Source organism: Rhopalosiphum maidis, chromosome 2 (genome assembly GCF_003676215.2).
Source record: "Rhopalosiphum maidis isolate BTI-1 chromosome 2, ASM367621v3, whole genome shotgun sequence".
NCBI lineage: Eukaryota > Metazoa > Arthropoda > Insecta > Hemiptera > Aphididae > Rhopalosiphum > Rhopalosiphum maidis.
The window spans coordinates 89472501-89489033 of NC_040878.1; the positions used below are offsets into that span (position 1 = coordinate 89472501).

Below are 16533 nucleotides of genomic sequence, written 5' to 3' on the forward strand. Positions count from 1 at the left end.
TATTCCGAATGGTAGCCTCCAATCGTGGTCTTATACATACTAGCTTTATAATATTCACGAAAATATCATAACTACTAATATTGTTTATGTAACTATATTATATACATTCTTTGGATAATATTATGTTCTGTGCACGGTGGTATTTTGCACTCGACAAGAACCTACTGCACAAGCCTGACAATCGTTGTCGAGACACAGTAGATAAATCGTTGTTGCGGGAGCTGCAAGTACCCATATAACATCATACACAACGCAATTTATAATATGTATTATATTAGTACAACATAAACAGCAGAATATTGTATAACAGCAACGCGCGTTGGTTTACGGTGAAAACGCCTGTATAACTTATGTTATTAAGTAACGTCCGACAAAAATATTATCAAATACGAAAGAACAACGGATATTCGGGGGATGTTCGAAATGTTATAAATTATAGAGGACTTAGACGCCAATAATTGTAATACAAAATTGAGTCTTTAAACAAAAAATAATGATTTTGGTCATTTTGTTGTAACTGACAAATATTCGTTGGACTATAAAGTTCTATGTATATATTTTTACCTATTATTATATTTCGTGGTATTATATTGCAATGGAATTTCAAAATATTTATATTCATTTTACGCTATCGCCTATATTTATATCGTATTACTGATAGTAAAATAAATACATTTAGTAATACCAGTGGCGGATCCAGAGGGGGGCAATCCCCTCCCTCCTCCGTTCTTTCAAAAAAAATAGTTCAAGTTCCTGATTTTAGTTTTTGACGTAATTATACTTCAAGGGTAACAAAATTATAGTGACATATTTTTTTATTACTATTATCTACAATAAAAAATATTTTTTTTTGTTCTGTACGAGACTGTGGAAAATAACATATGTATGTACCTAAATAAATACTTAATCAAAATTAATGTGTGCCCTTTAAAAATCGCCTACCCCCACTGTTATCTTGGTCTGGATCTGCTCCTGAGTAATACAAAGTAACAGACCGTCTCTGCTCAGAATTGTTTTTTGTATGCAACGATTTATTAATTAGTTCAAATTTAACTCACCAATTATTGCAATAATGAGGTACACTCGACTCCAAATTAACTTTATAGTAGAACCGGAGTAGGTAAATTGTGTCTCCGAAAAAGGTATTATAACTATTATAGTATTCTATAATTTACAATTACATTACCAGTCCTAAACCGGAGAAATGGAATGAAAATATTGATTTTTCAAAAATATCACTACACGTAATTTACGTATGAATAAAAAATATTTAGGCCGCAATTTGCATATATACAAATATACTCGGGCCACGATTTACATATGTATAAAATATACCCAGACCAAAATTTATATAAAAAAAAATAAAAATCATATATAATTTAAGTACAAAATTGTCATTGTATTCGTGTTATGCGTTTTATTAATTTTGTTATATACATTATACTTAATAAATATCGATTAATCGTGATACACTATACTAATTTGACCATGTACAATAATATGTCAATATGTATGCCACTAAGAATTTTATTTAATATTATAAATTCATCCAACAAAAAATTCGTTTTTATAATTTCAAAAATAAATTATATAATAAATTAACTGCAGTAATAACTTTCTAAGACTAATTCATATTTAAATCAATATTTGTATAATGATGTGAATAAAGTAAAATTAAATTAAATTTTTATAAAATTGTTTTTTTTTTATACATAATTTATTTCTACTTTAATGCGTTATTTTGTGAAATATTGTCTATGTGGACACTACCAGCATACTTAAATTAATTGGGATGCATAAAGCCCAATAGGACTTGAATTCGCGTTGCAATCGACATTTCCGATTTACAGTAACATATCAGAGAGTTAGTTGTTCACTTTTTTTTTTTTTGGTCATCTAGTATAACCTATGCTTTTAATGTATAATCATTGCTGTTAGAATTAATAGAAAGTTGGTTTCAATTAAAGGGTATCGCATAAAAAAACTTTAATAAATTTGGGGGAATTGTTGCTATATTCTAAGCACATCACGCATCATATAAACTGTAAAATATTGATTTTAATTATTTCGAATTTAATAAAATTGAGAACACATTAAATATATATATATATATATTATATTGATGCTATAGTAACATCTTGTTATAGTACAAATAATTAATCGTTAAAAGGTTCGTTTAGCCATTAGCCGAGTCTTTCGTCTGTATATTATAATAGTTTTCGCAAATTTTTTTTTTTTTTTTGATAATTGTATTAGCATTAAACTAAATAATATTATGATTTCAAAATATGCATTGTTATTATTGCTGCTACAGTCGATTGTCTGTTATCGGATCGCGATAAAAAATAGTAAAGTTTTAGAATACATTTGTTTTGACAATAACTATCGTTTTTTTTTTTTTTTTAACTTAATTTGGTATACCGCATAAAAAATAAAATGTATTCAACAATATTTTTTTATATAGTTAATATTATATTTACTTTGCTAATATTTTAAGGCGAAAAATGCCAAAATCCGAGTCAAAACAATACGGACGGATTCTCCAGTGCCCCACCGTGTGGCGAAGGAAAGTTCCGCGACCCACTGGAGATCTTGGGTTCGTTACGTGTATACGTATTTATTATTTTTATACCCACACGTATGTAAGTTTAATATTGCATAAAATACATGCTGGAATATGAGTGCAGTAGGTAATAATTCCAGAGGCAGGACCGGGATCAACGTTTAAGATATGCTCAGTTAGTATTACTATTAGTAGGCCCTGCATGGTGTTTCTCGTAACAAATAATTAAATGCCAGTAGATTTACCCTGTCTTAATAAATTACACTCATTTTTAACATATAAATTTGAGTATTTATCGCAAAATATAAAATACCAGTCAATAATGATATCCAATTATAATAACTATATTTTATATATATATATTTTCTTTTTTTAAATATATTTGTTATCCACGAGTCAGCAAATCCATGTACAGTCCCCTTTAAAGTGCAAAATTTAAATATTTGATTCGATGTGCATTCATGGGTTTAAAATTACCGAATTATGTAGTGAATTTCAAAACCATGAGTAGAATGGACTTGACTGTGGATCGCTTACGCAAGCATGTGATTATATATACATACACATTTACGTAAATAGATAAAATAAACAATAAATATATACATAGTATAGCGAAAAACAAAGGCACAAAATTCATATTGGTCACTCGTGTAGTCATTTTTCAACCATTACACATAAGTTGATTGTATTGGTTGATACTAAACTGTTAGTTATATTATTTTCTGGCAATATCAGTACTGAAAGTAAACAAACCAGTCTAAATGAACTTTATTCCAATTGGGTTTTATTTCGACATAGGTAACTTGTATCGTTTTGTTATAATATTAACAATATATATCTTAAGTGATCGTCTTTAGAGCTTAGACTTTTCTTTCACGATACTATTAATAACTACACTTTGTTATCCTTAAATTAGGCATATCAAACCCATCAGATAAATTAATTGTTACTAACTTACGATTTTTACAAACTTATATAAATAGCTCGTCTTATGTGCTCTTTTTTCTCGAGTTCTCGAGAAAAAAGTTCTAACGTTCTTTCGCTTCATTGCCCCTTATAATGTTGTATTTAAGAGTAGGTACTATGCATTGTTATAGTAGTAATCATCCGCTTTACTGTTTAATGCGCCTAATAAATAAGTCTTCGAGCTAGCTTTCTGCTTCCTGCTTCACTGCTCATAATTCTGAGTTCTATATTAGTCTTGTTTAATTTTTAAATATTATCAACTCATGGGTTACAGGTGATAAATTTTCGGAATCAAAAATCAAGCATTTGTGCAAGGCTAATTTGCTCATGTATGCCGACACAATTTCAGATGTACATTTCCCACCCGATGCCGTCAAGCTTTGCGAATGTGTGTGTGAAACCTACAGATGCTCAATGCGTATTGATCCGGAAATAAATGTGACATTGATCAACTCCAATTGCGATTACTCCGGTGATACGATTATCAAAGAATATTGGGCTAACGAAACTCACGCTACAATGTGTCCAAACCTGAGCACCGCATGCGTGTGCTCATATAACGTTCGGTGCAACCGCAAGACGAGGTTAGTAAAATATACGTTGACACCGAACGAAAAAGGATACCTCAGAGTGGCGGTAGCAAATTGTGGGGAATCCACCTGTGTCACTTGAACCTTAACCTTCCCTCCCCCCCACTAGTTACGCGTAAATGCGACTACGAAACTGCGTAACTTATAAAACTTCGCCACATGCATCTCTGGATGACTGTGGAAACATGTGACATACATGAGTTTCCCACAATGGAATAACACTACTCTATAAGATTTCTTTGTTGATTTGGTATTAATATATATGTTTAATATTCGATTGGACTCGTTTAGCGGTTGCACTGGACTTTTTATAGGAGTGCAGAGGCGTTTGTTTTACTTTTAAAAGGTAATTTTGAATGAACTATAAAGGGAACGATATCGAATTTTTTCTCAGTGACCAATAATATTGTCCAGCATTTTTACACGAGAGATGTTTTCTACAACTTGTGTTTTTGTAAAATGTTATATTATTGTCTTTTAGAAAGTAATTTATTACAATATTTAGAAAAAAATAAAAGTTCTATCATAAAATATACTTATGATAAGTGAAAATAACTTTTGTCTGTAATTTATTTTATATTTTTACATATAAAAGTTATTGACATAAAAAAAAATGTTGATTGTTATTTAAACAAGTTAAAAATACAATGTCTCATTTGCCAAACACAATACAATATAAATGCATAACGTATATTAGATATAGTTAAAACCTATAATTTTAATTTACTTCAAACATTCAAACAAAACAAGTAGGACATTAGTTGTTTCGTTTTAAAAAAAAAATAACAAGTCATTACGCGTTAATATGATATTATGTATGCGCTTTATATGTTTACGCCATTAGAAATTGGAAAATAGGGAATGGCATATATACTTTATACACTAAAAAAAACGTTAAGTAGTTTATGATCTGAATAAGAAAAAATATTATAAGTTTAAGACTTAAATATTTTTAGTTTTTATATTATTAAATATAAACATTCTGTTAATTAATAAAATCGACTAAACAAACTGACTCACAAAGCGATCATATCCAGTAATGAAAAAAAAATTAACACACAATTTGTTGATTCTTATCAACTGATAAACATCTACTCACATGCACATAATTATTATTATTGGTAGGAATACAATAATATGCGTCGCACTGTATATACTCATAACTAGTCATAACATACAATTATTATACAAATGTTTTTTCCACCGCGGTTTATAATTGTAGGTAGTGGATACCTTGAAATTTCCGAATCGTGAATAATCTTTATTTTAAATGAAATATTTACGATGTACTGTATGTAAGACGATTGCGGAAGTTTTATCGTTTTCGTAATAGGTACTATTGCGGTTAATTTCAACACGACAAAAAAGATATTTTATATTTTTAAATATAAAAAAGATACGATTGCAGAATGCGGATGCGATTACGACATTTAAAAATATAAACTATATTACATTCCAAAAATGTATTTAAATTAAATTAATATAAAGTAATAATAATATGGTGTTGGCATTAACTACCCAACAATAATTTTATTATTTATTATGAATAGTTAAATAGGAGTCCCTGTCAACAAAATATCGAGTTTGCACGTAGGTTATTTATTATTATAATAGTCACCTATTACACGTTATTGAACAATGAACTATTTAGGGTAATTCGCCAAGTATATATGATCATTCCCATATTTACTTCAATAATAATATTCTTATTTTGATTTTGATTTTTTTTTAAACATATTAAAGACTATTTTTTTAGAAATAATTAATCAGATTAAAAATACCTTAAGCTTTGTATAAATGATTCAAAAAAGATTAATTTATTTTGTTTTAAATTAGAGGTAATGATTTTCAACGTGTTTTTAAAATACAAGTGTACAAGAAATTCGTTTATTATAGTGTACACGTGCTATTGATTAATTTAATTAATAATTAATTTGTATTTAATATACACGTGTAAGTGATTCATGTAATTAATATTTCACGAATTAAAATTATATTTATTAAGCAATATTATTATAATTAATTAAGAATTGACAAAGGTACTCGTTTTTGCTAAAACCATTCAATTAAACGTAGCACAAAACGAAAGAAAGTCCAATAACTAACACGGTATTCTATCTATTATTATTTTTTTATTATTTTTTTACCTTGTTCAAATATTATACTGTCCGTGATTTTTCTAGTTACAAATTCACATCAAACATAAATTCTACATTAATTATTTATTGAATTTGTTTTTATTAAGGTTGTAAAAATATTTACATAATATTATTTATTTAAAAATTAGAATAATCATAGTCAGGGTTGTATCTAGCATATTTTTTTATCCGGAGCATAGTGTAAAATTAGCACTTTTTCATAATTTAGCCCCCCTCAATTCTGCCACTGCTACAGCACTGCATATTTTATTATGTACCAGAAAAAAAATGGGAAGAAAAAAAATTTGTAAATACTTGATTAAGAAAAATGTGTTTTAAATACAAATAGTTGCTTGACGTTTTACAATAATAAATGTTTAACATAGATAATCTCAGAGATAATCCGTATGGAAAACAGAAGTATTCATAGCCAAAGTAAAAAAAAAAATTGTAATTTGTATTCATAATACTTATCAGTCATCACTCAACAGTCATTATATATAATAAATAAAAGCTGTTATTATATTCACTTATTATTTGGTAATTCCCCCCTCCTACCGATCAAGACTTCCGGAGTAAGTGCTTCGGTTTGCTCTTCTCCCACCCCCCCCTAACACGATAAATATGTAGTTTAATAACTAACTTAAATATAATATACCTATAGTACATTATAATTATTATATGTTATAAGAATAGGATACGAAATATATATATACTAATAATGTAAACATTATTATTTGTCCGAGTAATATGAACAAATATCTGTTGGATTTAGTAAAAATATTATTTATAAAACATTATTTTGCATATTTATTTTATACATTATTCGGTTATTATTCGATTATTATTATTATTATTATTATTACTCATCCTATTAAACTAATTTAAATGACAAACCTATTTCGTAAAAAAAAATCGATTATTTAACTTTTTTAAATCTAAAATTAAATTATTGTAACATTAATAATAGAAATTATAATTTTTTTTAAATTTCAGAATTAAATAAATTATATTTTTAACATTAATATACTTTATAAAAATATATATGATAAAGATCTGTATATATATATAATTAATGACTCATTTACACGTGTATTTAAAAAACACGAACTAATATACTCGTACAATAATACACGTGTATTCAAAATACACACGAAACTCAAGTGCCACTAACCAATACACGTATATTAAAACTACACGAATTACACGTGTAATTACATAATACATGTGTAACATATAGGGACCACAATTTTAAATACATAGGTAGGGAAAATATCGATTAATTAACTGTACCAATATTAAAATATTAAATTGTAATTATTAACTTTACATTAAGAATTTATTAGATTCTGAACGGAGTAAAGATTAACAATTATGGATATTTTTTTTATTATTGTGTGCGATATCTATATTTTTCTAGTGTAAAAAAATCTTGTGATCAACAACTTATTATGAAGTGCAAATCGAATATAATTAATACTTTTGAGAGATTAACATTTAATATTCTTAGTAATTTTATTTGTTATTAAAATAATTTTTTGTTAATAAAGTTAAATCGTCTTTGCTCAGAATCGTGTTTTGCATAGTATTAAATCAGCAGTTTCCAAACTATGCACCACGATCACTTTCTAAGAGCACCGTAATCTACGGCTCATAGTAAATAATTTAAAATGTATAGAATTATTTTGTTCTGTCTTTTACAGTATTCAAAGCAAGGCACAGCGGAAAAAATAAGTTTGGGAACTACTGTATTAAACAATTTATTATTATATATTCAAATATATAATAAAACCATTGCAACATATACGAGACACAATCGTTACCTATTGTTCAGAAAAGCAATTATTACCTACTTGATAGTTTTTTTTTTGTTAATGTTGTTATCACTGTTATTCGAGATCAAGTTAATTGCATTTTAATATTTTTAAACAATTTAACATAAATCACAGTAATATAGTACCTAAACATCCCGCTAATTTATTTTATTCGAAATACAATGAATCATATAAATTTTCGTTTACCCCACCGGCCATAGTATGATATATTGATATACTTATAAATTATAATATATATATATATATATTATTAAAATGTACCTTTATCTTAACGGAATTTCGGGTCGAAAAAAAATGACAGTTTGTCACGATTTTTTCTCCGGGACTCCGTGGTCATCGTCATTCCAAAACGAATCTCGTGAAATTATTGTTGTATTTTATCGTTTTAATCGTTCATGACAGACGCACGTTCTTATCGCAGCGCGTAGTTTAACGATTGGACTGTTATACTATTTATGTTGTATAATACTGTCCGCGAAGACCCACAACGCTGGTCGCGTGATCGATACAATAATAATTTGTGCAAAGGAAACTGTGTGATTTAGACGCATTTTAAGTGAAAAACAGGTCCTCCTTGCCGATTTTTACTCTGGATCTTTGCCTGTTTTAATAAAATGTATCGAAATATAAGAAAAAAAACTAAGTCATGTGAATATAATAAATAATAATAACATGTAGCCACTATAGTATATGCATTGTCACTACACAAATCATATCTATATACATAAATATAAATATATATATATATATATATATATTATACACACATGCATGTATATGTTTTAAAAGCCACGACGAATACATAGCCTTAAGACAATATATACTTATACATACACGCTCCGATGACATATAACAAACGATTTGCGTTCCACTTCGTCCACAGCATATTATATATAGTTTACTTCGCATTAGCTATATATAACTCGTTGTAGAATGATGCACGCGCGTGAGACTGTTTTTCACAATATTTTAGTCGGATATTATGTACAGTAAATGGCAATAAATAATGTATATTAAAATAATAATATTAAATTATATTAGCGATTTCCCGTGACTTCGCTCACATATCAGTAGTTATATTATAACGAGTACGAAAATTAGTAAGCTTTATGCGTAATTCAAGATAATTTCATCAGATAGTATTAATACCAAAATTCAAAAAAATTTACATATATTATTTCCTATACGAATCTTAGTAACCCCTTTTCCCTTAGGGTATATACTATATAGGTATCTAAAAAAGTTCTTAAAGATGTATGGTGTATAGTGTATACAATATAAAACCGATGCCATCTCTAAATTTAAAATTCCTATCAACGTAATTAACTTTTAATTTAGAGTGATTGTTTAGTTTCACCCTTAAATTAGGGGTTGATTTTCAATAAAGAAAAAAATATCATACTTATGCTCTTTCTCAGAGTTTGAACCATCTTCATATCAATTTTCGTCAAAATTGGTTCAGCGGTTTAGTCGTAAAAACGTAACTGACAGTTATATTGGCATTTATAATACAACTATTGTATCATAATATTAAATTAGGGAGTTTTGCCTTCTGTTCGTTTATTTCAACAACCATTTGAAAGATTCACTAACCACATCTTGAATTTAAAATGAAATATGCGGAAGATATAAAATCAAAACTATTTTATAAATATATTAGAGAGAGATATAATATATTATTTGTCAAGTAGTTACACTACCAATAATCATAAAGACCAGTAATTTACGTAAAGTACACGTTACGTCAAGTGTTCTAACGACTGACATATTTTTTGTCAAGTATCTACAATAATTAATACAATATTGGCCCTTTGACTTACAATATATTTACCGAAAATCCTCGGGAAACGCACCAGTGACAAAATCTAATTATTGGACATATGGGCTGTTCCTACGTCACGGTAATTTATTATTATACACGAGTGATGAATATTTGGCAAGTATAGTTACACCAGTCGTGGGAACCTGTCATAACTTGGAGTATATATATAATATGAGTAGCAGCCCAAAAATAATGTAGATTTTAATATTAAAGCTTATAGAAGGTTACCTTATAATTTTCCGGAATTTTCTTTAACGAATCAATAAAAGTCCACACTTAAATAGACTATACAACTCGAGCTCAAACGACCTATGATAATTCTAATATTATATTTAGGCAGTTAAGTAAAAGAGTTTTCATGGTCTAATGGTTTAAACAGTTGAGCTCAAATAGTCAAATGACATAATGGTAATTTTAGGGTATAAAGAGGTACTTACACTCAAATGGGCGATGTAGCGTAGATAGTGAAATGTTTACGTTGTTCTTTCCTCAGCTCATGGTACTACAAAAAAAAAAAAAAAAAGAGTAGTATATTAATCGAAAATAGTTTCCTTCCTATTTTACATGGACTTGAGAGTATCTAAAGTACTTAGGTATGGTTGAAAGTATTGCTAGTAAATTTATATACAAAATACAAATACAACTTATAACCAATATTCTCTATAATATACGTTTATATTAGTCAATACTACTGATAATAAAATAGGTGCACAATAATAGTCATACTCGACATCAAACAAGTCATTTTTTAATAAAATAAACAAATATAATAAGAAATTAATGCGGTACCAATACATTTAGGCACAACAAATTTTACAAATTTGTATATTAAAATTCAACAGTCATTCGAATTTTTAATCTATCTTCCTATTATTTTTTAATTTTCTACCATTTTTCTTACTTTAAATTTTAAGTGTGCTTCTTTGTTTTAGATACGTTTCATATATTATTAAATCTATTTTTAAATGAATAAAAGTGTATTATTTGGGTGGGTGGAATACAATTCGTAGATGAAAATTCTTTCCCAAACTATTGGTAGACATTAGTCGTAGATCATGATATGAATTAAACTAAAAACACCCAAGTACCATGGTATATATGAGTGTATTTGCAATATAATAATATACAACTTTAAGAGTAATTACAATACGACGACAATCATCCAAATACATGCTTATGAGTATATATTACGAATATACGAACGTGTCTCGATTCAAATAGGTATATCCTCGCTCTCGTTGACCGTAAAAATAAACAAATAACGTCCACCTTGAAATCTGGAACTATACGTATATTACAGTGAACGAGTATGTGTTATGCAATAGCAAAATATATTTACATAAACATTTATATTGGTACAATAAAATATTATTAACACGTTAATTGTTATTACGCTGTACGATGTCCACGATGATAATATTATATTATATTATATTATACAGTGTGTGTGTGACTTTTATCATGTAATAATATTCGTCGACGAATATAACAACATAATTAGTAATAATTATATTTACATATATACTTAGCTTAATATTGTTAAAACACAACTCTTAAAATTAAAAAAAGTAAATTAATATTATACGTACATGTATATATGTATATGGTATAGCCAGTAGTCTATATACGATATCATAATATTAAGTGTTTTATCTCTATCTCTCTCTCTCTCAATATCGGAAATCTATAAAACACATAATATACATAATATATTGTATCGTTATTTTTACTACAATACCGGGTGATCCATTTAACGTAAGATACTCATCATTTCATAAGCTGTTATTAAGATTTGAATATATTATTTTTACATGATTTTAAGTCGTTTAGAACATTTATTTTTTATCGAAAAATAAATTTACTATTTTTTATTGTTAAAATTTTTTAATGACAATACAAAATGTTAGTTAACTATTTCGCTCGTCTAAACTTTAAATAGATATAACTAATAAGTAATAAACCACCTCTCGGAAATTAAATTTTATATATCGAAATACTCCAAACAATATTCTATTTCAGAATAAAAAATAAAAATTATACGACTAAGAAGCTTAAGAAGTAATTTTTTTTTTTAATAGTGTTTTGTATAGTGACTAAAAATTATATGTATAGAAATAGAAATATATTTAAAAACTTAAATGAAATAATGAGGATCTTGTATTAAACGGATCACCCCGTATGCTATCGAGATAATTGTACCGTTGTAACATAAGTAAGTATTGATGTGTCGGCACCTATGTCATTTTCACGCAATATCGGCTAGACTGTTAGAGTGCTATTTAATTAATTGTCAAACAGGCACTTATTATATATCATACACTCCAGATATAGTCATGTACATACATACAGTATAATATTACAACGATATGTTTGTATATTGTTATTAATATAACGTACACCGCGGGTCCGGTGATACTTTTACCCCCCATCGCTTCGCCCACCGGGGAGAACAAATTCATCACCGCTTTTATAAGGTCCTGAGTCTGATTGCAGTGTTAAGGAAATGTATTCGTATAATAGGAATTTACCTAACATTTGTTTGTTATAGAAATAATACATAATAAGTATAGACATAGTTGACTGTTTAGCCATAAGGTACTTATCTGCAGTTGTCTTGTGTGAGTCGTGTGTAAGATTTTATACGATATTAGTCCGATAAAATAACGACAGGCATCTGAAGTTCATCTCGCTCTATAATAATAATACGGGTGACTCAAAACCGTCCCTCTCTTCGTCCGTTCGTGGCACGAAAGTGCTTAACGCCGGGCCATCTTACTAATCATTCCGACCATCAGTTTTTGCTGATAAATAAAAAAAATAAAAATAAAAAAATTATGGTCGTTGCTCGAATATGAGAGTAAACAATTAGGATTATATGTTTTCGCAAAAACAAAAACAAAATAAACACAAGCGTAATTATTATGATAAGGTAATGATAATTACGAGGGATTTAAATGTATAAATAATAATATACTGCGGTTACCACATTATAGTAATAATTATTAGATACACATAATGTTCTCTTCCAATACAAAATATCACCTTGTAGAGGCGCTTGTTTATTATATTATTATTATGTTACAGCGTCGTAAAAAAAAACCTGGCGGGCACGGCACCACACCGACGAAGGTGAATCGAATTTTTAACGCTCTTAAACATGTCTGTTGCAACGATATAATAATATGTATCAACATAATTATTTCGATCGATCCGATTTAAGGTCTACAGCACGTCAGCACGTACCCGTAAGACACGCGTCTATGCCATCGTGCGATAACGTTGGCGGCAATCGTATTCAGATATTGAACTATGTATAATATACAAACATTTATAGACCAACGCTGCAAATGCAGCTGTTACCATTGTATTGTTAACCGTAACGACAACTCCGTTGCATCATATCTTTTTCACTCGTTTGAATGTCGCGGTTTTTTTTATCGCTCAGTAAGTTCCGCACGAGTCGTTCATCTCACGCCGTTATGTGTTGGTCTAAAAATGATATATGTTTAAGAAGAAGATAGGTTAAAGCCGTTTACATAATATTATGATTAATGTCAATGATCAATATATTATTATACGTAAAGAAGAACAATAATGAAAATTATTAACTCAAGTTAAGTCAAGTTTGAACTTTGAAGTTATACCAAATAATAAATTTAATTCATTATGCTATTTTGTGCTTATCTAGATATAGGTATAAATATTCCGAGAAATATAATAGAAATGTATTTTAGAACCTATTATTATTAAATTATTATAGACTATAGTATTAAATCATTTTTAGTGACATGTTTCTATACAGTAATTAATAATGTATATAAAACCATTAAATTTAAATTTAAGCATCTTTGCTTTAAAACTGATAAATTATTATTCAACTGAAAAAACTAAGTTATTTTAATAGTTAACTATAATAATTAAGTTCTTATGTTACTTAGAAAATTAATCAACTAGTTAAGTTCAACTTTTTAAGAGGTGTCGATCAAGTCTGGGTTTTTACTAAAATAAACTAATGAAAATTATACCACTTACTTTAGTCATCGACTCATCGTATACAACTTCTGAAAACATTTGAATTTATCATTACATAAAATCTACTTGTAAAATACTTTTTTATTTTTTTTTCAAACTTACTTTTGACTTCAAAATTATATTTTTAAATATAAATGTTTTAAATACCTATCATTTTTAAGAGTATTTCATCACGAATTCAAACACGTTTTCATAGATTTTATCAGATAATTAGGTTTTAGTTAATATCCTGCCTTTTATTATATTACAGAATATATAGTGAATCCTCTGATTAGCGGATACTCTCAGTCACCAAAATGTAGTCTGCTATTCAGAGGGGGTACATTTTTGAAACTCATAATGGGTAAATGTGTAGAATAAAAAAAATATGTGTTAGCCGCTAGTTATTTAATTTAACGTTAAATTATAATATTATTATTTAATGTTTTAATGATATATATACCTATGATTTCAATGTTTAAATAAATATAAAAAAAGGAATGCATAATATACATAAATACAATTAAATTTAAAGTGAAAAATCGGTTCTTAAACGAGTTCGTTGTCGTTATACTAGTAAATAAGCGAGTTTTTCTGTAGTCGTTTTTTCATTATTTAAAAATCAAGATTAAAACATATGTTCATTATTTGGAGTTTTTTCCTATGTAGACGTAGAAAAATATCCTCGTTCCCATAAATACGTCCGCTATTGGGGGGTATCACTGTAATATACTATATTGTAGAATCGAAACGATATTAATCATAATGTACGAGTTGAACTATATAGTTCTTTCTCGTAGTTATAACTATTATTATTGTTGTTCGACGGACGTCAAGATACGATAAACTCGACGTCTGCAGCAGCTGATACACACGACAGCTGAGTCCGTCAATGTCGTCCTTTATAGTACATATTATTATTATTATATCGATGTTTCGTTGCCCCCCTCCCATTCCACCACAAACGCCGGAAGTTCACTCGCTATCCAATACTGACTGGTACTCGCCATCTTTATCACCTATTTTAATGTGATCACCTACGCTGCGCGACATTCATTATTACGTAAATGAAACGATAATAATACAAATTATAATTGTTTTCGATCATCACATGTATCTACTGCTAAAATATAAACATAATATTATATTAAATTTAAATTAGTATAATGATATGTATTACTCTAGTTATTGGTTTATTTATATAATACTAGAAGAGATCTTTGCAGTCGATATTACACGATAGGTATCTAAGTAAGTACTAGGTAGTATATAATATTATGGCCATTTAAATAGGTATACTTATACCGGTCTATAGTCGGTGGTGCACGTGTTTCGTTTCGCCGGGATTTTTTTTCCTGTGCAGACCAATAATTATACAAGCGGAACACTAAGTATTTATCCAATACCAAACAACGTCACACAATAGGTATTGATATATTTCTATTGCATTCAGTTATAAATAATAAAAGTTTGCACGAAATGGTTAGGTATTAAATGATTGTAAAAAGGCATTTTTTTTTTCAAAAGTCTATATTTTGCAAAATAACAATTTTTTTTGATTTACAATTTTTTTTTTTAATTTCATTTTAAATAAATACACTTATATATCAAAAAGTTAAAAAGATATTCAAACATAAAATCTTTTTTGTATTATTAATAGCCATACAAAAAAAAAAACAAAAATTAAAAAAGAAAGTATATATATTACATATATAAATATATATATAATAATATGACTAAAATTGTAAAAAAAATACACACTGATTCAGAAAAGTACGATGGCCTCACGTTCTTACAATCTACACACACACATATATTATATATATTATATATTATATATATATATATATATATATATATATATATCGTTGACACTATATTATATAAGGTTGTACTTAGAGAGTTCTACGTTTATATTTTTCGTTGCCGTATGTATTACATTGTACACAACAATATATGGGAAACAAAAAAAAAAATATATATAAATTTAAAATTATCATAATAACATAACCTATACGAAAGGTAACACAATTCCAAAATAACTCTACCTAATTAGTGTATTTAATATCGTTTGTACTGTTCCTCCGTTTAATCTTATTCGTATTGAATATAATTATATACGTAATATAATATTATGTAATTTATTGATTTGTATTATTATATTTCAAGTGAAAACAAGAGAGAAAATTCCACCAGGATGGGTACATATAATTCGAACGTTAAGTATATAAATATATCATTACGAAGTGTACGAGTTAATAATAATAATAAAAAAATGTTATTCGATATACTATATACATAATATACTTATACCCATCCCCCGAAATTTACCTACTGATAATAATATATAAGTACTTCAAGCATTGCACACGTTTTCAAACCAATTCGCGAATAATACTGGGTTCTAATAAAGAAAAAAAACATTTATTACAAATTCGTATGAAAAAAAATGCGCTACATTAAAATTGCTTCTAAATGAATCTTTAAATCAAAAATGTAAGTACATACATGTAAATAGGTATTATATACAATATTGTACATACTGCAATACATATCATTTTAGTTAAATTATATTTGTTTATACGTTACATTTGTTGTTACACGTACA

General features: G+C 27.6%; 2 protein-coding genes across 2 annotated transcripts in view; one reads left to right on the forward strand and one right to left on the reverse strand.

The window, feature by feature from the left end:
* LOC113554287 (pickpocket protein 19-like) overlaps nucleotides 1–10397 on the reverse strand; it is a 68214-nt gene extending 57817 nt beyond the window's left edge. The window contains exon 1 of the mRNA XM_026958053.1: nucleotides 10352–10397. The gene's annotated coding sequence lies outside the window, so the exon portion shown is untranslated. The remainder of the gene's footprint in view (nucleotides 1–10351) is intronic.
* LOC113552653 lies at nucleotides 2288–4201 on the forward strand (the record flags this gene model as incomplete). The annotated part of the gene is made up of 3 exons (XM_026955499.1): nucleotides 2288–2348; nucleotides 2498–2596; nucleotides 3804–4201. Coding segments are annotated over 3 exons (558 nt in total), but the record flags the coding sequence as incomplete, so codon positions are not given.
* Nucleotides 10398–16533: the final 6136 nt, after the last annotated feature.